A 24214-nucleotide genomic window follows, 5' to 3' on the forward strand; every position below is an offset into this window, starting at 1 on the left:
TCCCTAGCACTATCTATCCCAAACACCCATCCAACCTCCAAACACTCCAAATGCCCACCCCAGCTCCATCCAACCCAAATACCCCCTTTTGGGGGGCGCAAACAGAAAAATAGGCATTGCTTTGCGGCAAAAAACGCTGTTAAAAATTGCGTGACTTTGAGGTCACAAAAGTGTGAAAGGGGCCTTCAGTAATCAAGGTAGAGTGTGCCCCCTTCAATGCAGAGAAACCAGCATGCTGTGCCCCCCTTCAATGCAGAGAGACCAGCGTGCCCCCTTTCAATGCCGAATGGCCAGCGTGCCCCCTTTCAATGCAGAATGACCAGCGTGCCCCCTTTCAATGCAGAATGACCAGCATGCCGTGCCCCCCCTTCAATGCAGAGAGATCATCATGCCCCCTTTCAATGCCGAGAGACCAGCGTGCTCCCTTTCAATGCAGAATGACCAGTGTGACCCCTTAATGCAGAATGACCAGCGTGACCCCTTTCAATGCAGAAAAACCAGCCTGACCCCTTTCAATGCAGAATAACCAGCGTGACCCCTTTAATGCAGAATGGCCAGCGTGACCCCTTTAATGGAAAATAACCAGCGTGACCCCTTTAATGCAGAATAACCAGCCTGACCCCTTTCAATGCAGAGGGAGGGAGGGAGGGATGACAGAGGGAGGGAGGGATGACAGAGGGAGGGAGGGATGACAGAGGGAGGGAGAGAGGGATGACAGAGGGATGACAGAGGGAGGGAGGGATGACAGAGGGAGGGAGGGAGGGATGACGGAGGGAGGGAGAGAGGGATGACAGAGGGATGACGGAGGGAGGGAGGGATGACAGAGGGAGGGAGGGAGGGATGACGGAGGGAGGGAGAGAGGGATGACAGAGGGAGGGAGAGAGGGATGACAGAGGGAGGGAGGGAGGGAGAGAGAGATGACGGAGGGAGGAAGGGATGACGGAGGGAGGGAGGGATAACAGAGGGATGACAGAGGGATGACAGAGGGAGGGAGGGAGAGAGAGATGACGGAGGGAGAGAGAGATGATGGAGGGAGGGAGGGATGGCGGAGGGAGGGAGAGATGACAGAGGGAGGGAGGAAGGGGGGGGAAGGGAGGAAGGGGGGGAGGACAGAGAGGAAGTGAGGACAGAGGGGGGTAAAGGATGGGAAGGGAGGGAGGAGAGAAGAAAAAGGGGGGAGAAGAGAAAGGGGGGGGGGAGCTCCTCCTCCATAGACATGCTGGATATTGTAGTCTCACAAACTCCCCTCTACAATGAGACACATGGCAATCCTGCCCAGCCTCTGCCTCTCTCACACACAGCCACAGCTATAGGGGTTGGGAGGGCACATATCAGGTAGCACTTGGGGGGTGGGCAGGGAAAACCAGGGGGGTGGAGAGCACTGGAGGGGACAGGTAGCACTTGGGGGGTGGGCAGGGAAAACCGGGGGGTGGAGAGCACGGGGGGGGGGGACAGGTAGCACTTGGGGGGTGGGCAGGGAAAACCAGGGGGGTGGAGAGCACGGGGGGGACAGGTAGCACTTGGGGGGTGGGCAGGGAAAACCAGGGGGGTGGAGAGCACGGGGGGGGGGGGGACAGGTAGCACTGGGGGGGTGGGCAGGGAAAACCAGGGGGGTGGAGAGCACGGGGGGGGGGCAGGGAGCACTTGGGGGGTGGGCAGGGAAAACCAGGGGGGTGGAGAGCACGGGGGGGGGGGGGGACAGGTAGCACTGGGGGGGTGGGCAGGGAAAACCAGGGGGGTGGAGAGCACGGGGGGGGGGGGCAGGGAGCACTTGGGGGGGGGGGCAGGGAAAACCAGGGGGGTGGAGAGCACGGGGGGGACAGGTAGCACTTGGGGGGTGGGCAGGGAAAACCAGGGGGGTGGAGAGCACGGGGGGGTGGGCAGGGAAAACCAGGGGGGTGGAGAGCACGGGGGGGGGCAGGGAGCACTTGGGGGGTGGGCAGGGAAAACCAGGGGGGTGGAGAGCACGGGGGGGACAGGTAGCACTTGGGGGGTGGGCAGGGAAAACCAGGGGGGTGGAGAGCACGGGGGGGGACAGGTAGCACTGGGGGGGTGGGCAGGGAAAACCAGGGGGGTGGAGAGCACGGGGGGGGCAGGGAGCACTTGGGGGGTGGGCAGGGAAAACCAGGGGGGTGGAGAGCACAGGGGGGGGGGCAGGGAGCACTTGGGGGGTGGGCAGGGAAAACCAGGGGGGTGGAGAGCACGGGGGGGACAGGTAGCACTTGGGGGGTGGGCAGGGAAAACCAGGGGGTGGAGAGCACGGGGGGACAGGTAGCACTTGGGGGGTGGGCAGGGAAAACCAGGGGGGTGGAGAGCACTGGGGGGACAGGTAGCACTTGGGGGGTGGGCAGGGAAAACCAGGGCGGTGGAGAGCACTGAAGGGGACAGGGAGCTAGGGAAACATGAATTCCTGGTATGCAGCTGCCCCATCCCCCTCCTATCCAGCACACACTTGGGCACTCACCTTCTTCCCGCCGAAGCTCCGCCCCTTCTTCCCGCTGAAGCCCCGCCTCTTCTTCTCGTCGAGGCCCCGCCCCCTTCTTCCGCCGCGGCTCCGCCCCTTATTCCCGTCGCCGCTCCGCCCCCCCCTGACATCGGACAGGACACCAGCTGACACCCCCCAGTGCGTGGCACCCGGGGCGGGCCGCCCCCATACCCGCCCCCCCCCCCCCGCCCCTTGGTACGCCACCTGGGGGAGGTACAGGATAATGTGTGAGCAGTGGGTGGGCAGCAAACATGGAGTGAAATGGCTGCAAGCTGTCCCAACCGTGGCTCTGCTTTCCGGAATGCAGCCGGGGACAAGAGCACAGTGGGACAGCAGCTTAGACAAAGCCATGACATTTGGCAAGCGTGGGCAAGGGGCAACTGCTTTGGGCACCCCCGGCCCTGACTACAGTCTGTGTCTCTGATTGTTTCCCGGCGCTTGGAGGCAGGAGCCGAAGACGGGGGGCGGAGCTGGGAGGAGGAGGGGGGAGAAGAGATGGCCGGCCAGATGATTTTGCGGGACTTCAGCCCGCTCCGCGGGACCGCGGGACTTACTCCAAATTGCGGGACAGTCCCGCGAATTCCGGGACGGTTGGGAGGTATGTTGTAGGTAGGAGCTGGACAGTCTGCTACTGGGGTCCCCTGCTATTATCTGAAGGTGTTATGTGTTTTCTGCTCAATGCTCATAGCAGATGGTAATCTCATCAACTCACGCCCATGTCTTTCAAACATTGTGAATTGTGCTAATTAACACACCTATTGTCTGCTAGCAAACTACTGTGGGGATGAGTTTATGCTTGTAATAATGTGTGAGCTCGATGGCGGCAAGTCTGACCTGAAGTCAGAATATCTGATTAATCACAACATTGTCTAGGTGACTAGTTAATTACCTCATTTTAATTATGTTTCTGGTTATAGTTTATATTGTTAGGGTAATATGATCAGGAGGGCACTGTCCTCCTGTGAGATATATATCCGCACTGTCCTCCTGTGAGATATATATCCTATGTGAGTTTGTTCAATAAACAGTTCCAGTTTTGCAGCTAAAACTAGTCCTGCCTAGTTCTTGGTTGCAATATATGGCTATAATATCTGATATCTATGTTCAGACTGGAGGAAGTGGTATACTGACGGAAGCACTCACGCTGAATGTGGGACGGTTCTGTCACATTTATACTCTTCAGCCAGGATTTCCTGCCTTGTTCTTGGTTGCAATATGCGGCTATAATTTCTGATATCTATGTTCAGACTGGAGGAAGCGGTATACTGATGGAAGCACTCAAGCTTAGTGTGGGACGGTTCCCTCACATTGGTACTCTTCAGACAGAATTTCCTGCCTAGTTTTTGGTTGCAATATGTGGCTATAATATCTGATATCTATGTTCAGACTGGAGGAAGCGGTATACTGACGGAAGCACTCAAGCTCAGTGTGGGATGGTTCCGTCACATTGGTACTCTTTATCCTAGATTTCCTGCCTAGTTCTTGGTTGCAATATGTGGCTATAATATCTGATATCTATGTTCAGACTGGAGGAAGCGGTATACCGACGGAAGCACTCAAGCTTAGTGTGGGACGGTTCCGTCAAATTGGTACTCTTCAGCCAGGATTTCCTGCCTAATTCTTGGTTGCAATATGTAGCTGTAATATCTGATATCTATGTTCAGACTGGAGGAAGCTGTATACTGACGGAAGCACTCAAGCTTAGTGTGGGACGGTTCCGTCACATTGGTACTCTTCAGCCAGGATTTCCTGTCTTGTTCTTGGTTGCAATATGTTACTATAATATCTGATATCTATGTTCAGACTAGGGCTAAACGATAGGCGATATGATATTGACTATCGTTCTGTGGGCGTGGGCGATATTCATATCGCCAAAGACACAATATTTAGCATTAGGCAGGGAGGCAGGGAGAAGTCAGGACTCGGGGGGAGGAGGAGGACTCACAGTGATTGCACATCCGTCCCACACGTTCAGCGGTGAGCAGCGCGCCGTGAGCAGCTGCACAGCTAACCAATCACACGTGCCTGCACACCTGATTGGTTCCCTGTGCCGCTACTCACGTGATTGGTTCGCTGTGCCGCCCTCACCGCTCGGTCAAGAGAACTAGCTGCAGGGCGGCAGACTGAACGTGTGGGACGGATGTCATGTCGGGCTGTGTTCTTCTACCTCCTACCACCACTGTGAGTCCCGACTCTGCCTTCCACACTGTCAGTGTCTTCTGCATTCCACCCAGTTAAATATTGCGATATATATTGTTGAAAAACGAATATCGCAATGTAATTTTTTTCCCAATATCGTGCAGCCCTAGTTCAGACTGCAGGAAGCAGTATACTGACGGAAGCACTCAAGCTTAGTGTGGGACGGTTCCGTCACATTGGTACTCTTCAGCCTGGATTTCCTGCCTAGTTCTTGGTTGCAATATGCGGCTATAATATCTGATATCTATGTTCAGACTGGAGGAAGCGGTATACTGACGGAAGCACTCAAGCTTAGTGTGAGACGGTTCTGTCACATTGGTTCTCTTCAGCCAGGATTTCCTGCCTAGTTCTTGGTTTCAATATGCTGCTATAATATCTGATATCTATGTTCAGACTGGAGGAAGCGGTATACTGACGGAAGCACTCAAGCTTAGTGTGAGACGGTTCTGTCACATTGGTACTCTTCAGCCAGGATTTCCTGCCTAGTTCTTGGTTGCAATATGCTGCTATAATATCTGATATCTATGTTCAGACTGGAGGAAGCGGTATACTGACAGTACTCAAGCTGAGTGTGGGATGGTTCCGTCACATTGGTACTCTTCAGCCAGAATTTTCTGCCTAGTTCTTGGTTGCAATATGCTGCTATAATATCTGATATCTATGTTCAGACTGAAGGAAGCGGTATACTGATGGAAGAAGCACTCAAGCTTAGTGTGGGACGGTTCCATCACATTGGTACTCTTCAGCCCGGATTTCCTGCCTAGTTCTTGGTTGCAATATGCAGCTATAATATCTGATATCTATGTTCAGACTGAAGGAAGCGGTATACTGACGGAAGAAGCACTCAAGCTTAGTGTGGGACGGTTCCATCACATTGGTACTCTTCAGCCCGGATTTCCTGCCTAGTTCTTGGTTGCAATATGCGGCTATAATATCTGATATCTATGTTCAGACTGGAGGAAGCGGTATACTGACGGAAGAAGCACTCAAGCTTAGTGTGGGACGGTTCCATCACATTGGTACTCTTCAGCCCGGATTTCCTGCCTAGTTCTTGGTTGCAATATGCGGCTATAATATCTGATATCTATGTTCAGACTGGAGGAAGCGGTATACTGACGGAAGCACTCAAGCTTAGTGTGGGACGGTTCTGTCCCAACATACACTTTTTCTCAGTACATGTAAACAGGTGGCTACAAAGGGAAATATTGCACGATTACAATGAACTGTAGATACAGGCATAACAGAAACAAAATCAGATAGGGTTTTTTTGGGATAATTCTAAGATATTCATAAGGGACAAATGTACACAGAATTTTAAAGAAACAAGATGAAACTACTGAGAATTGAAACTTAAAGCATATATGTAATTTCAGTTTTTTTTTTTACTATAGTTATGCTTTGATTGTTTTTAATTCTGATGAAGTATCTTTGTGTTATCACTTTCATAATATACCTATCACAAGTAAAGCATACGGACGCTGAGATTGCAAGATTATGTTCATTGCAATAAAGTTATTTTTGTTTTGATCCTGAGGTCATTTCCTGTGCTGCTCTCATTCCTAGCATTGTCAAAATAGGTTGTACAATTATCTTCCAACACGGCACTGTGTGACAGAGCAACCAGGAAATTCTTTCTGGATTTCTCTGGTTGCTGGGTTACTGGAGGTTTGGCAGATGAAGTACTGTGAATATATAGCAGTCTGGTTTTCAGAAAGCATGTACAGCCACAGAGATAAGAGAAAGCAACTCATTACTGACTTTGGGAATAAAAACTGCATCGATGGGTATCCTCCTAAGCAGGCTTCACCAAGCAATAATGAACTTCTCTGGCACTAATGCTCGGATTATAATGCTGGGTCTGGACGCTGCAGGAAAGACCACAATTCTTTATAAGCTGAAGTTGAACGAGGCCGTCTGTACAATCCCCACTATTGGCTTCAATGTTGAGACCGTTGAACCCATTCAAAACGTGACCTTCACTGTTTGGGATGTGGGAGGCCAGGACAAGATTCGAGTCCTGTGGAAGCACTATTTCCAAAACACAGATGGCCTTGTTTTTGTGGTGGATAGCGCTGACCCAGAGCGATTCAAAGATGCCCAGTCAGAACTGGAATCCATCTTGGAAGCTGATGAAATGAAAGGAGTACCCTTCTTAGTGCTGGCTAATAAGCAGGATGTTTTTGGTGCCAGGAAACCGGGTGAACTGGTGGAGGAGTTGGGGCTGAGGAGCCAGAGAGAACACCAATGGCATGTCCAGGGATGCTGTGCCACCACTGGTGACGGGCTTGTGGAGGGTCTAGAGATACTCACCAACTATGTGAAGGAGTTCAAAAAAAGAAAGCCCTACTGAGATGAAAAAGACTCCTTCACCCATGATCTCCAAACAACTCTGGTATACCTTTAAGAACTCAAGTATGGACTCTGTATCACATTGTACAACAAAAACTGTTGGTGATGACTTTTTGCTTCTTCGATGACTGTTATCATTCCAGGACTTCCATCACAACCATTAATGGGACAAATATCAGTTTTAAATTAATAGTGTCAGTTTGGACACATATAATGATTAAGAATAATTGGTATTGAAGAGGACTCCAGGCATGCTTCTTCCGGTGATGATATTTGTCTAATAATGATTAAGAATAATTGGTATTGAAGAGGACTCCGGGCGTGCTTCTTCCGGTGATGATATTTGTCTAAGATGACTTAACAGAACTTCCCATATTCCTGGAGGATCCAAAACTGGCGTTCTTAGACAAGTAATGAAGACCTTTTAATGGCAAAAAAGACGCTACCCTTTGCCTCTGCTTTTAATTAAAGTCAATGTGTCCCTGGCACTTGGGTAAGTTTGCCACAGCCAACACCCCCTGTTCCTGTACCATAGATGAAGGGCTAAGTTTGCAGCTGCATGTAATTCATGTGACATAAAACAGTTGATGAAATAGGCCTCAGCTTTTCATAACCATTTACTTAATTAAAATCATCGTTAAATTCAGGGAAAGCTTACACTATGCACTGTATACTTAAATGTTATTTACTTTATGTATCTTTTTAATTATGTGAATGCATAAAATTCATATTCCTCTCTGTTAATAAAATGTGCTGGTTATCAATTACATATTGCAATTTTTTTTCAATAAATGTTTATAGGACAAGTAAATCTAATAATAGAATACAAATTTAAAATCCAAGATACTTTGTAAAATAATTAATATTAATTTGATCTAAACATATAAGCGTTTATAAAAACAATAATACACTGCGCTTGATAGATAATGTTATAAAAATGTTGTATCAGCGGCTAGCATAAAAAAGTTGTTGTACCTCAACTAAAAAACAATGTAAACAAAGTATACAGCGCTTGATACAGTCAATCTTAGCCAGAGCTAAAATAAATGCAAATCCATATGGATGATATCATCATACATTAGAAGCATAAAGTCCATGGACAGAGGGATCCCAAAAAATAGTCCCATAAACCAGGTGATATACTGTAGAGAAAGCCTCCACCAGACACCAATGAGTGTGGCCTCTTACCAAAAGCAATTGATCCCCATTACAGGGATCTAAAATCGCTTCAATGGAAATCCTCACAGTCACAGATGGATGGATGGATGATCCTCTCTTACAGGTAAGACCTCAACACACTCAGGAGTACTCCACCCTCATAGGTAATAGTACCAGCCCAGATGTATCATAAATAGAAAAGGAAAACTCCTCATGGTGTTGTAGGTTAAACACAAACCTTTTAATGGTTAAAAAGCGAATGCAACACTCACATTTATCAAGGGTAAAACGAGCATCAATTGTCAAGATCCTGTGAAGGTGTCATATGGCGGACGGTGTGGTAGCTGCAGCCATCAGCTTCTAACTTGAGCAGAAAGACGCTGGGGAGATGCATAAGATACGGACGATGCCGGTCCCCTACCGGTTTCGTCAAACGCTGACATCATCAGGGGGCCTAATATAAGTGTTTATACCTATTTGAAAAAAAGAAAGGTAACAATGAATTTCATTTTGTTGTGCAGACTACTAATCTATATATATATATTATCAGGCTCCATTCACATATAGGCTTCTCTGATCGCGAGCAGAATTGCCACGATTCTGCCCGCAATTCTGAACCTTTGCTAGTCACAGGACGCCTGTGCGATTCCCGTGACTTGCAATGGCACCCCAAACGCAGGATGCCCGTTGCCCCCCAAAAAAGTACAAGAACTTCTTTTGGGTGACAGGCGTCCCGTGATCCAGTATGTCTGTATGTGAATGAAGCCTCAGATGTTTATTGCCCTGGTGCCGAACCTGTGGCCACATGCAGTCGTTTGATACTTGTGTGGCCCTTGGTCCCCAGCAGTCTATAGTGGGACTAACAGCATTGATTTGTAAATGGGTAATAATAATAATGATCTCTTCTAGTCTTGCATATCTTGCCCCAGTCTCGTATGGACTTCTGTATCATGTCTGCATTCTGTGACCATCATTCCTCCTAATGTAGTGGTCTCCAAACTGCAGCCCAGGGTCAGATGCCACCCTTTGCTTGCCTTTATCTGGCCCTTGGGGCACTATTCCTCCCACTGACCCAACATCGGGGCACTATTCCACCCACTGACACTAATGATTGGGCACTATTCCTCCCACTGACACCAATTATGGGGCACAATTCCCCCCACTGATACCAATGTTGGGGCACTATTCCTCCCACTGATCCAACAATGGGGCACTATTCCACCCACTGACACCAATGATGGGGCACTATTCCTCCCACTGACACCAATGATGGGGCACTATTCCTCCCACTGACATCAATGATAGGGCACTATTCCTCCCACCCACTGACACCAATGATGGGGCACTATTCCTCCCACTGACACCAATGATGGGGCACTATCCCCCCTCCACTGACACCAATGATGGAGCGCTATTCCCCCCCCCCCCACTAATGGCAATGATAAGACATTGTTTACTCCCATTGACGCCAGGGCGTTTTCTACTCACCCTGGTCCTATCCCCCCCCCCCAAATATGAAGGATGGTAAACTGGCCCATTATTTAGAAAGTTTGGAGACCCCTGCTTTAGTGTGTCTGCGTTACAGATAGTCCTCCCTATCTTCTCTAGCATTTCATTAAAACAAAAATGTGTGTTCCTTGTGGGTCCATTCATACAGGGCGCTTGACTGCATGCCCCATGCCGGTCTGTGTTGTAGCAGCACAGGAATGCACAAGTGTTGCATGTATCCCTGTACCAGCAGTCCATAGTCTATTGGGACATGTGGCTCTACGGACAGACCCGCAGTCTCCCAATAAAGACATGTGAGTAAGTGTGTCTGTGCCCTGATTGCACACAGAGTTCAGGGGGATCAGGAAGGAATTTTTCCCCTGCTGGAGCAACTTGGATCATGCTTTTCTGGGGTTTTCACCTTCCTCAGGATCAACAGTGGGTATAGGATTGTGTACTATATATGGGATTGTATGGTTGTATGCAGCCGCATGTCCCAATAGACTTCTATGGACTGCCAGCACAGGGATGCAGGCAATGCCTGTACATCTCTGTGCTGGAAAAACTTGGACCTGCATGGGGCACGCAATCAAGCACTCCATGTGAATGGACCTTTAATAACTGGAGGGGCACACAGGACCCTTTTTCTCGTAAGTTGCTAACCACCTTTTAATGGCTAATACTATATGTTTATAAGACTCAACATTATTTACCAAAGTATAATTATTGCTCAGTGGCCTTTTGAATACCCTACACCAGTGGTTGTCAACTTATGAGCTAAAAGGGGCCCCAAATGCAGCCCCTGACATCACCAAAGGGCAGCATATAATGTTCAATATATGGAATACTGGGGAGGACTGTCAGAAACTGCAGATCAAATAAAGGAATTGTGGGAGAGTGTGGACATGCTACGTTTTCAGCTGGAGAAGACAATATGAAATTGGAAACGCATTATTTGATGCTAAAAGAAATCAATTCTATTACCCTAATCAATGTTCCCACTAAAGACTGCCGAAGTCCAAGGGGCTACACATCATATGCCAAGGGCCGCAGGTTGGACACCAGGGCCCTACCTACACTCATATTATCTATCAATTCTACCACAGAGATCTTCTCTATACCTGCATTCAGCCCCCATTCACACCCAAACATGTTATAGCTTGAAGCTTGAGGCTCCAAAATGCTCAGTATGCTAAATCCCATGTTTTTCAATTGTCGGTGTTCACATTTGACATGTAGCTGAGTGCCTGAAGCTTGAAAATGTACAGTATATGAGCTACTTTTGATTTAGAATGGGGCATCTTTGGCCACACTAACTTCAATGGAAGCATACACAAAAACATGTAATCAGTGTTTTTTCCGTCCATTCCATAATTAAAGTCTGTGGGGCCAAAAACACCCAATCCTGCCTCAAAGAAACTCCTATATGGCATGTCACACTTAAAAACGCACAAAAAATATGCAGGAATGTGCAAATAAAATATCTCAAAATTGCACCACGTTACCTATAATTATTTAGGCAACAAAAAAGGGAACAAGTTTACTGTTTCATATGAGGAAACAAATATAAAAAGTCATACGAATCAGCAATACATTAGTTAAATATTTATAGATGTAATTCATAACAACATCCAGTAGGTGGCAGCAAAACATTATACTCAATTTAGTTTAGTGCATTTCACCTTTTAGTGTCTGCATTTTAGTTATTTAGTGGTATACAGGTGTCTTTATTGCATAGTTGCCAGCATTCTAGGAGATAATGACACACTCACATGCTTTTAGCGGTTTGGGGAGTAATGAAAAGCCGTGTTGTCTTAGGAAGTCTTATAGGGTTGCACCGATACCAACTATTTTCTCAAGTACTCGTAAAAATGCTCTGATACCCGAAACTGATACCTTTGCGGTGCAGTTTAAGCCCATACAAAATGAATGGGCCTAAATCGCAATGCAAAGAATGGCATGCGATTTAACCTCTTTACGACCGCCCACCGCAGATGTACAGCAGCAGGCAGCCGCTCCTACGCGAATCACCGTAACTGTATGTCGGTCGTGAGCAGGAGGCTAGGGGGCGAGCGTGCTCGGCCGGCGGTGCGCTCCCGCCCCCGCTCGTCAGCAGGCTCCGATTGCCGCCTGACACCCGTGATCGCTCCCCGCTGAGAGAGAAGAACGGTCGGCTGTTGTAAACACAGCTGACTGTTCTTCTCCCTGGAGTGATCACAGAGCCCATGTGATCCTTCTATATATAGGATCACATATCTCTATGGTCATTTCACAAGCCAAGCCCCCCCACAGTTAGAATCACTTTCCTAGGCTCACATTTAACCCCTTGATCACCCACACTGTTAACCCCTTCCCTGCCAATGTCATTATTACAGTAACAGTGCATATTTTTAGCACTGATTACTGTAGTAATGTCACTGGTCTCCCCAAAAATGTCAGTTAGGGGTCCGATTTGTCCGCTGCAATGTCGCAGTCCCGCTAAAAATCGATGACCTAGGCTATAAGAAGATTGCCAAGACCCTGAAACTGAGCATTCAGCATGGTGGCCAAGACCATACAGCGGTTTAACAGGACAGGTTCCACCCAGGACAGGCCTCACCATGGTCAGCCAAAGAAGTTGAGTGTATGTGCTCAGCATCATATCCAGAGGTTGTCTTTGGGAAATAGAGGTATGAGTGCTTCCAGCATTGCTGCAGAGGTTGAAGCGGTGGGGGGTCAGCCTGTCAGTGCTCAGACCATACACCACACACTGCATCAAATTGGTCTGCATGGCTGTCGTCCCAGAAGGAAGCCTCTTCTAAAAATGATGCACAAGAAAGCCCGCAAACAGTTTTCTGAAGACAAGTAGACTAAGGACATGGATTACTGGAACCTGATGAGACCAAACGTATTTGGTTCAGATGGTGGCAACCAGGTGAGGAGTACAAAGACAAGTGTGTCTTGCCTCCAGTCAAGCATGGTGGTGGAAGTGTCATGGTCTGAGGCTGCATGAGTGCTGCTGGCACTGGGGAGCTACAGTTCATTGAAGGAACCACGAATGCCAACATGTACTGTGACATACTGAAGCAGAGCATGATCCCCTCCCTTTGGAGACTGGGCCGCAGGGCAGTATTCCAACATGATAACGAACTCAAACACATCTCCAAGAGGACCACTGCATTGCTAAAGAAGCTGAGGGTAAAGGTGATGGACTGGCCAAGCATGTCTCCAGACATAAACCCTACTGAGCATCTGTGGGGCACCTTCAATGGAAGGTCTCAAACATCCACCAGCACCAGCTGATGTCATCATGGAGGAGTGGAAGAGGACTGCAGTGGCAATCTGTGAAACTCTGGTGAACTCCATGCCCAAGAGGGTTAAGGCAGTGCTGGAATATAATGGTGGCCACACAAAATATTGACACTGGGCCAAATTTGGACATTTTCACTTAGGGGTGTACTTACTTTTGCTGCCAGCGGTTTAGACATTAACCACTTAAGCCCCGGAAGATTTTACCCCCTTCCTGACCAGGGTTTTTTTTGCGATTTTTTACTGCGTGACTTTAACGGACAATTGCGCAGTTGTGCGACGCTGTACCTAAACGAATTTCGCAACCTCTTTTTCCCACAAACAGAGCTTTCTTTTGGTGGTATTTGATCACCTGTGTAGTGTTGAGCGAACACGGACTGTATTATTCGTGTTCGTACCGAATAATTGGATTTTTTGTACCCGAACACGGACACGGACACTTTACTGTATGTTCGGGTAAAAATCCGTGTTCGGTCGTTTTATTTCCGGGTTTTGCATGCTTTGGCGCTCTTTTCATGGCGGGCTTTCAACAGCCAATCAACAATCGTTTAACTGGTGTGCCTTAAGCCATCCCAGCCATGCCTGCAAATGTCTTAGTAGCTGTGATTGGCCGTCTGAAGCATGTGACCAAGTCTTTATAAGTTCGAGGCAGCCGCAGCGGCGTCATTATGCTGCTTATATCAGGGACAGAGCACACATCAACGTGCTGGCTGCTGATTAGGGAAAGATAGGCAGGAAAAAACCATTTGTGTCCGGATAGAATTGAGGGACAGGTCGGAGTGTTTAGGCAGGGCGAGTTGTAGGCATTTTAGGGATAGAGTCTGCTGAATTATAGGGTCAGTGTCTTCTACAAACTACAATCGATATTGCTGTGTGGGGGGTGGGGTGAATCTGCACTCAATCCTGATCTACGATCTCTTCTCAATCCTGTTAGGGACAGAGTCTGCTGAATTTTAGGGAAACTGTGTTCTACAAACTACAATCGATATTGCTGTGTGGTGTGGGATTGGAGATAGGCAGGTGTCAGTGATCCACATCCATTTTTCTGTGTGTGAGCTGCAGTGAAAACAATCTTTTTGGGCTGCAGTGAACACAATCTTTTTGGGCTGCAGTGAACACAATCTTTTTGGGCTGCAGTGAACACAATCTTTTTGGGGTGCAGTGAACAAAATCTTTTTGGGGTGCAGTGAACACAATCCTTTTTGGTGTGCAGTGAACACAATCTTTGTGGGGTGCAGTGAACAAAATCCTTTGTGGGGTGCAGTGAACACAATCTTTTTGGGGTGCAGTGAACAAAATCCTTTTTGGGGTGCAGTGAACAACATCCTTTTTGGGGTGCAGTGAACACAATCTTTTTGGGGTGCAGTGAACAAAATCCTTTGTGGGGTGCAGTGAACACAATCTTTTTGGGGTGCAGTGAACACAATCTTTTTGGGGTGGAGTGAACAACATCCTTTTTGGGGTGCAGTGAACAAAATCCTTTTTGGGGTGCAGTGAACAAAATCATTTTTGGGGTGCAGTGAACACAATCTTTTTGGGGTGCAGTGAACACAATCTTTGTGGGGTGCAGTGAACACAATCTTTTTGGGGTGGAGTGAACAACATCCTTTTTGGGGTGCAGTGAACAACATCCTTTTTGGGGTGCAGTGAACACAATCTTTTTGGGGTGCAGTGAACACAATCTTTGTGGGGTACAGTGAACAGAATCTTTGTGGGGTGCAGTGAACACAATCTTTGGGGGGTACAGTGAACACAATCTTTTTGGGGTGCAGTGAACACAATCTTTGTGGGGTGCAGTGAACACAATCTTTTTGGGGTGGAGTGAACAAAATCATTTTTGGGGTGCAGTGAACAAAATCCTTTTTGGGGTGCAGTGATCAAAATCCTTTTTGGGGTGCAGTGAACACAATCTTTTTGGGGTGCAGTGAACAAAATCCTTTGTGGGGTGCAGTGAACAGAATCTTTGTGGGGTGCAGTGAACACAATCTTTGGGGGGGTACAGTGAACACAATCTTTTTGGGGTGCAGTGAACACAATCTTTGTGGGGTACAGTGAACAGAATCTTTGTGGGGTGCAGTGAACACAATCTTTGGGGGGTACAGTGAACACAATCTTTTTGGGGTGCAGTGAACACAATCTTTGGGGGGTACAGTGAACACAATCTTTTTGGGGTGCAGTGAACACAATCTTTGTGGGGTGCAGTGAACACAATCTTTGGGGGGGGTACAGTGAACACAATCTTTTTGGGGTGCAGTGAACAACATCCTTTTAGGGTGCAGTGAACACAATCTTTGTGGGGTGCAGTGAACAACATCCTTTTAGGGTGCAGTGAACACAATCTTTGTGGGGTACAGTGAACAGAATCTTTGTGGGGTGCAGTGAACACAATCTTTGGGGGGTACAGTGAACACAATCTTTGTGAGGTGCAGTGAACACAATCTTTGTGGGGTGCAGTGAACACAATCATTGTGGGGTGCAGTGAACTCAATCTTTGTGGGGTACAGTGAACACAATCTCATACTTCTGAAGATTTGAGGGTGCTGCCTGTTCCATACTCCCCCTACTCCTCATCTAGCCTTTTAGGGGTACAAACAATAGTAATTGGGGCCTAGTGTGGTTGTGTACGTGTGATATACATACACTTTTTTTGGATCATATTTTCTATTCCGCTATTTAATCAAAAACCTTTGGGGATCAGTTAAATTGGGGGATAGTCTGTGTTGGTACGTGTGAGAGAGATCCACCTTTCCAAGTTGTTGGGGTTCATCTCATACTTCTGAAGGTTTGAGGGTGCTGCCTGTTCCATACTCCCCCTACTCCTAGCCTTTTAGGGGTACAAACAATAGTAATTGGGGCCTAGTGTGGTTGTGTACGTGTGATATACATACACTTTTTTTGGATCATATTTTCTATTCCGCTATTTAATCAAAAACCTTTGGGGATCAGTTAAATTGGGGGATAGTCTGTGTTGGTACGTGTGAGAGAGATCCACCTTTCCAAGTTGTTGGGGTTCATCTCATACTTCTGAAGGTTTGAGGGTGCTGCCTGTTCCATACCCCCCCTACTCCTCATCTAGCCTTTTAGGGGTACAAACAATAGTAATTGGGGCCTAGTGTGGTTGTGTACGTGTGATATACATACACTTTTTTTGGATCATATTTTCTATTCCGCTATTTAATCAAAAACCTTTGGGGATCAGTTAAATTGGGGGATAGTCTGTGTTGGTACGTGTGAGAGAGATCCACCTTTCCAAGTTGTTGGGGTTCATCTCATACTTCTGAAGGTTTGAGGGTGCTGCCTGTTCCATACCCCCCCTACTCCTCATCTAGCCTTTTAGGGGTACAAACAATAGTAATTGGGGCCTAGTGTGGTTGTGTACGTGTGATATACATACACTTTTTTTGGATCATATTTTCTATTCCGCTATTTAATCAAAAACCTTTGGGGATCAGTTAAATTGGGGGATAGTCTGTGTTGGTACGTGTGAGAGAGATCCACCTTTCCAAGTTTTTGGGGTTCATCTCATACTTCTGAAGATTTGAGGGTGCTGCCTGTTCCATACTCCCCCTACTCCTCATCTAGCCTTTTAGGGGTACAAACAATAGTAATTGGGGCCTAGTGTGGTTGTGTACGTGTGATATACATACACTTTTTTTGGATCATATTTTCTATTCCGCTATTTAATCAAAAACCTTTGGGGATCAGTTAAATTGGGGGATAGTCTGTGTTGGTACGTGTGAGAGAGATCCACCTTTCCAAGTTGTTGGGGTTCATCTCATACTTCTGAAGGTTTGAGGGTGCTGCCTGTTCCATACTCCCCCTACTCCTAGCCTTTTAGGGGTACAAACAATAGTAATTGGGGCCTAGTGTGGTTGTGTACGTGTGATATACATACACTTTTTTTGGATCATATTTTCTATTCCGCTATTTAATCAAAAACCTTTGGGGATCAGTTAAATTGGGGGATAGTCTGTGTTGGTACGTGTGAGAGAGATCCACCTTTCCAAGTTGTTGGGGTTCATCTCATACTTCTGAAGGTTTGAGGGTGCTGCCTGTTCCATACCCCCCCTACTCCTCATCTAGCCTTTTAGGGGTACAAACAATAGTAATTGGGGCCTAGTGTGGTTGTGTACGTGTGATATACATACACTTTTTTTGGATCATATTTTCTATTCCGCTATTTAATCAAAAACCTTTGGGGATCAGTTAAATTGGGGGATAGTCTGTGTTGGTACGTGTGAGAGAGATCCACCTTTCCAAGTTGTTGGGGTTCATCTCATACTTCTGAAGGTTTGAGGGTGCTGCCTGTTCCATACCCCCCCTACTCCTCATCTAGCCTTTTAGGGGTACAAACAATAGTAATTGGGGCCTAGTGTGGTTGTGTACGTGTGATATACATACACTTTTTTTGGATCATATTTTCTATTCCGCTATTTAATCAAAAACCTTTGGGGATCAGTTAAATTGGGGGATAGTCTGTGTTGGTACGTGTGAGAGAGATCCACCTTTCCAAGTTTTTGGGGTTCATCTCATACTTCTGAAGATTTGAGGGTGCTGCCTGTTCCATACCCCCCCTACTCCTCATCTAGCCTTTTAGGGGTACAAACAATAGTAATTGGGGCCTAGTGTGGTTGTGTACGTGTGATATACATACACTTTTTTTGGATCATATTTTCTATTCCGCTATTTAATCAAAAACCTTTGGGGATCAGTTAAATTGGGGGATAGTCTGTGTTGGTACGTGTGAGAGAGATCCACCTTTCCAAGTTTTTGGGGTTCATCTCATACTTCTGAAGATTTGAGGGTGCTGCCTGTTCCATACCCCCCCTACTCCTCATCTAGCCTTTTAGGGGTACAAACAATAGTAATTGGGGCCTAGTGTGGTTGTGTACGTGTGATATACATACACTTTTTTTGGATCATATTTTCTATTCCGCTATTTAATCAAAAACCTTTGGGGATCAGTTAAATTGGGGGATAGTCTGTGTTGGTACGTGTGAGAGAGATCCACCTTTCCAAGTTGTTGGGGTTCATCTCATACTTCTGAAGGTTTGAGGGTGCTGCCTGTTCCATACTCCCCCTACTCCTAGCCTTTTAGGGGTACAAACAATAGTAATTGGGGCCTAGTGTGGTTGTGTACGTGTGATATACATACACTTTTTTTGGATCATATTTTCTATTCCGCTATTTAATCAAAAACCTTTGGGGATCAGTTAAATTGGGGGATAGTCTGTGTTGGTACGTGTGAGAGAGATCCACCTTTCCAAGTTGTTGGGGTTCATCTCATACTTCTGAAGGTTTGAGGGTGCTGCCTGTTCCATACCCCCCCTACTCCTCATCTAGCCTTTTAGGGGTACAAACAATAGTAATTGGGGCCTAGTGTGGTTGTGTACGTGTGATATACATACACTTTTTTTGGATCATATTTTCTATTCCGCTATTTAATCAAAAACCTTTGGGGATCAGTTAAATTGGGGGATAGTCTGTGTTGGTACGTGTGAGAGAGATCCACCTTTCCAAGTTGTTGGGGTTCATCTCATACTTCTGAAGGTTTGAGGGTGCTGCCTGTTCCATACCCCCCCTACTCCTCATCTAGCCTTTTAGGGGTACAAACAATAGTAATTGGGGCCTAGTGTGGTTGTGTACGTGTGATATACATACACTTTTTTTGGATCATATTTTCTATTCCGCTATTTAATCAAAAACCTTTGGGGATCAGTTAAATTGGGGGATAGTCTGTGTTGGTACGTGTGAGAGAGATCCACCTTTCCAAGTTGTTGGGGTTCATCTCATACTTCTGAAGGTTTGAGGGTGCTGCCTGTTCCATACCCCCCCTACTCCTCATCTAGCCTTTTAGGGGTACAAACAATAGTAATTGGGGCCTAGTGTGGTTGTGTACGTGTGATATACATACACTTTTTTTGGATCATATTTTCTATTCCGCTATTTAATCAAAAACCTTTGGGGATCAGTTAAATTGGGGGATAGTCTGTGTTGGTACGTGTGAGAGAGATCCACCTTTCCAAGTTTTTGGGGTTCATCTCATACTTCTGAAGATTTGAGGGTGCTGCCTGTTCCATACCCCCCCTACTCCTCATCTAGCCTTTTAGGGGTACAAACAATAGTAATTGGGGCCTAGTTTGGTTGTGTACGTGTGATATACATACACTTTTTTTGGATCATATTTTCTATTCCGCTATTTAATCAAAAACCTTTGGGGATCAGTTAAATTGGGGGATAGTCTGTGTTGGTACGTGTGAGAGAGATCCACCTTTCCAAGTTGTTGGGGTTCATCTCATACTTCTGAAGGTTTGAGGGTGCTGCCTGTTCCATACCCCCCCTACTCCTAGCCTTTTAGGGGTACAAACAATAGTAATTGGGGCCTAGTGTGGTTGTGTACGTGTGATATACATACACTTTTTTTGGATCATATTTTCTATTCCGCTATTTAATCAAAAACCTTTGGGGATCAGTTAAATTGGGGGATAGTCTGTGTTGGTACGTGTGAGAGAGATCCACCTTTCCAAGTTGTTGGGGTTCATCTCATACTTCTGAAGGTTTGAGGGTGCTGCCTGTTTCATACTCCCCCTACTCCTCATCTAGCCTTTTAGGGGTACAAACAATAGTAATTGGGGCCCAGTGTGGTTGTGTACGTGTGATATACATACACTTTTTTTGGATCATATTTTCTATTCCGCTATTTAATCAAAAACCTTTGGGGATCAGTTAAATTGGGGGATAGTCTGTGTTGGTACGTGTGAGAGAGATCCACCTTTCCAAGTTGTTGGGGTTCATCTCATACTTCTGAAGGTTTGAGGGTGCTGCCTGTTCCATACCCCCCCTACTCCTCATCTAGCCTTTTAGGGGTACAAACAATAGTAATTGGGGCCTAGTGTGGTTGTGTACGTGTGATATACATACACTTTTTTTGGATCATATTTTCTATTCCGCTATTTAATCAAAAACCTTTGGGGATCAGTTAAATTGGGGGATAGTCTGTGTTGGTACGTGTGAGAGAGATCCACCTTTCCAAGTTTTTGGGGTTCATCTCATACTTCTGAAGATTTGAGGGTGCTGCCTGTTCCATACCCCCCCTACTCCTCATCTAGCCTTTTAGGGGTACAAACAATAGTAATTGGGGCCTAGTGTGGTTGTGTACGTGTGATATACATACACTTTTTTTGGATCATATTTTCTATTCCGCTATTTAATCAAAAACCTTTGGGGATCAGTTAAATTGGGGGATAGTCTGTGTTGGTACGTGTGAGAGAGATCCACCTTTCCAAGTTTTTGGGGTTCATCTCATACTTCTGAAGATTTGAGGGTGCTGCCTGTTCCATACCCCCCCTACTCCTCATCTAGCCTTTTAGGGGTACAAACAATAGTAATTGGGGCCTAGTGTGGTTGTGTACGTGTGATATACATACACTTTTTTTGGATCATATTTTCTATTCCGCTATTTAATCAAAAACCTTAGGGGATCAGTTAAATTGGGGGATAGTCTTTGTTGGTACGTGTGAGAGAGATCCACCTTTCCAAGTTTTTGGGGTTCATCTCATACTTCTGAAGATTTGAGGGTGCTGCCTGTTCCATACTCCTCCTCCTACTGCTCAACCATCCTTTTAGGGGTACAAACAATAGTAGTTGGGGCCTAGTGTGGTGGTGTACGTGCGAGATACATACACTTTCTTTTTGATCATATTTTCTATTCCGCTATTCAATTAAAACCTTTGGGGATCAATTCAATTGCGAGATAGTCTGTGTCGGTACGTGTGAGATCCACCTTTCCAAGTTGTTGGGGTTCATCTCATACTTCTGAAGATTTGAGGGTGCTGCCTGTTCCATACTCCTGCTCCTACTGCTCAACCATCCTTTTAGGGGTACAAACAATAGTAATTGGGGCCTAGTGTGGTTGTGTACGTGCGAGATACATACACTTTTTTTGATCATATTTCCTATTCCGCTATTCAATAAAAACCTTTGAGGATCAATTGAATTGCGGGATAGTCTGTGTCGGTACGTGTGAGATCCACCTTTCCAAGTTTTTGGGGTTCATCTCATACTTCTGAAGATTTGAGGGTGCTGACTCTGTCAGCAGGGTTTCCCAGGGCCATCCACCTAGCCCTGCCCCAGAAGTGGAAGAGATTGAGTGCAGCGATGCCCAACCACTTATTTCTCAAGATGAGTACATACAAGGATCATCGCAGCACGTCTCCGATGATGACGAAACGCAGGTGCCAACTGCTGCGGCGTTCAGCATTGTGGAGACCGACAAGGAGGGCAGGGGTGAAGACTGGGTGGAAGATGATGTGGAGGACGATGAGGTCCTCGACCCCACATGGAATGAACGTCATGCAGGTGACCTGAGTAGTTTGGAGGAAGAGGCGGTGGTCGCACAGAGCCACCAGCACAGCAGAAGAGGGAGCAGGGTGCAGAAGCGGAGCGGCCGTGCCCTAGACACTACGCCCGCTACTGCCCAACGCAGCAAGGGAACGAGCGCACCAAAGTCAGCTCAAAGGAGTTCTCTAGCGTGGAAGTTCTTTAGAAAATGTGCTGATGACAGGACACGAGTGGTTTGCACCCTGTGCAATCAGAGCTTGAAGCGAGGCATAAACCTTCTCAACCTGAGCACAACCTGCATGATCAGGCATCTAAGTGCAAAGCACGAGCTGCAGTGGAGTACACACCTTCAAAACCAAGAAACGTCTCTGGCTCATCCTGCTTCCTCTTCTGCTGCAGTCTCGGCCGCTCCAGCCACATCTGTAGTGATACCGGCACCTGCCACCCCGCAAACAGACGATCTGTCAGCAACACCACCACCTGGGTCACCAACAACCATCTCCACAATGTCCCGTGGAAGCGTTCAGCTTTCCATCTCCCAAACACTTGAGAGGAAGAGGAAGTACCCCCCTACCCACCCGCGATTGGCCTTTGAAATGCTGTCATTCCGTCTGGTGGAGACGCACAGTTTTAAAAACCTTATGTCGGTGGCTGTCCCACAGTACGTCGTGCCCAGCCGCCACTACTTTTCCAGGCAAGCCATCCCTTCCCTGCACAACCAAGTGGGGGAAAATATCAGGTGTGCACTGCGCAACGCCATCTGTGCCAAGGTCCACCTAACTACGGATACGTGGACCAGTAAGCACGGTCAGGGGCGTTATATCTCCCTAACGGCACACTGGGTAAATGCAGTGGCGGATGGGCCTGAGGCGGATAGCAATTTGGCGCATGTCCTTCCACCACCGAGGATTGCAGGGCGCTTCAGTTTGCCTCCTGTTCCTAACTCCTCCTACTCCGCTTCCTCATCCTCTACCGCCTCCTCATCCGGACAGCGTAACACCTTCACCACCAACTTCAGCACGGCCAGGGGTAAACGACAGCAGGCAGTTTTACAACTTGCCTGTTTGGGGGACAAACCACACACCGCGCAGGAGTTGTGGAGGAGCATGGAACAGCAGACAAATGAGTGGTTGCTGCCAGCGAGCCTCAAGCCCGGCCTGGTGGTGTGCGATAACGGGCGAAATCTCATAGCAGCTCTGGGCCTAGCCGGTTTGACGCACATCCCTTGCCTGGCGCATGTGCTGAATTTGGTGGTGCAGAGGTTCCTTAAAAACTACCCCGATATGTCAGAGCTGCTGCAGAAAGTGCGGGCCGTTTGTGCGCACTTTCGGCGTTCTCACCCTGCTGCTGCTCGCCTGGCAGCGCTGCAGCGTAACTTCGGCCTTCCCGCTCACCGCCTCATATGTGACGTGCCCACAAGGTGGAACTCCACCTTGCACATGCTGGAAAGACTGTGCGAGCAGCAGCAGGCCATAGTGGAGTTTCAGCTGCAGCACGCACGCGTGAGTCGCTCTGCGGAACAGCACCACTTCACCACCAATAACTGGGCCTCCATGCGAGACCTGTGTGCCTTGTTGCGCTGTTTTGAGTACTCCACCAACATGGCCAGTGGCAATGACGCCGTTCTCAGCTTAACTATCCCACTTCTATGCCTCCTTGAAAAAACAATTCGGGCGATGATGGAAGAGGATGTGGCACAGGATGAGGAGGAGGAGGAGGATGAAGAGGTAACATTTCCAAGGCTTTCAGGGCAGTCATTCGCAAGGGGCTCCAAGGGTGGGTTCCTGCACACGCAAACGCCAGGGACGCAATTGTCCAGCAGGGGCACAGTTCTGGAGGATGAGGAGGATGAGGAGGAGGAGGAGCTGGAGGAGGAGATGGAACCATGTTCACAGCAGGGTGGCACCCAGGCCAGCTCATGGCCATCACTGGTGCGTGGCTGGGGGGATACAGAGGACACGGACGATACACCTCCCACAGAGGACAGCCTTTCGTCGCCTCTGGGCAGCCTGGCACACATGAGCGATTACATGCTGCAGTGTCTCCACAACGACCGCCGAGTTGCCCACATTCTAACTTGTGCTGATTACTGGGTGGCCACGCTGCTGGATCCCCGTTACAAGGACAACGTACCGTCCTTAATTCACTCACTGGAGCGCGATCGCAAGATGCGCGAGTACAAGCGCACGCTGGTAGACGCCATGCTGCTGGCATTCCCATCTGACAGCGGGGCCACAGTGGAAGCACAAGGCAGAGGAGGAGGAGGAGGAGGTCGCCAACGCAACCAGGGCACCGCCAGCACCTCAGAAGGCAGGGTTAGCATGGCCGAAATGTGGAAAAGCTTTGTCAGCACGCCACAACAAACAGCAGCACCAGCAGCTCAGATGGAACGTCTTAGCAGGAGGCAGCATTTTACCAACATGGTGGAGCAGTATGTGTGCACACGCCTACATGTAGTGAATGACGGGTCTGCCCCCTTCAACTTCTGGGTCTCCAAATTGGGCACATGGCCTGAGCTTGCCCTTTACGCCTTGGAGGTGCTGGCGTGCCCTGCAGCCAGTGTATTATCTGAACGGGTATTTAGCACGGCTGGGGGCGTTATAACAGACAAGCGCAGCCGCCTGTCCAGAGACAATGTGGACAAGCTCACGTTCATTAAAATGAACCAGGCATGGATCCCACGGGACTTTTCCGTACCTTATGCAGAATAGCAATGGATACCGACCTTACCCACCCATTGTTCCATTTTTGCTCTTTCTCACTCTTTTGGGGTGTACCCTCATTTAAAATTTTTGAAAAGAAGCAGTGTTGGCTACCTCGTCCTCCTCCTCAGGGCCAGATTAATGTAGGGGCTATTGGAGCTGCAGCTCCAGGCCCCTACCTTTTATATAGGCCCCGGGTTGGCCA

At 47.7% G+C, this 24214-nt stretch overlaps 1 protein-coding gene across 1 annotated transcript; it reads left to right on the forward strand.

The window, feature by feature from the left end:
* The first annotated feature begins 6308 nt into the window (after nucleotides 1-6308).
* On the forward strand, nucleotides 6309-7177 carry LOC309566286 (uncharacterized protein). The gene has a single exon (XM_082271390.1). It carries the CDS (start codon nucleotides 6465-6467, stop codon nucleotides 7032-7034), a length of 570 nt encoding a protein of 189 aa, XP_082127516.1. The 5' UTR covers nucleotides 6309-6464; the 3' UTR covers nucleotides 7035-7177.
* Nucleotides 7178-24214: the final 17037 nt, after the last annotated feature.

Source organism: Pelophylax lessonae (genome assembly GCF_965119305.1).
Source record: "Pelophylax lessonae genome assembly, chromosome: 11".
Taxonomy (NCBI): Eukaryota; Metazoa; Chordata; class Amphibia; order Anura; family Ranidae; genus Pelophylax; species Pelophylax lessonae.

What these genes read in the sequence shown, in the direction of transcription:
- LOC309566286 (XM_082271390.1), top strand. Translation starts at nt 6,465, where the DNA reads ATGGGTATCCTCCTAAGCAGGCTTCACCAAGCAATAATGAACTTCTCT.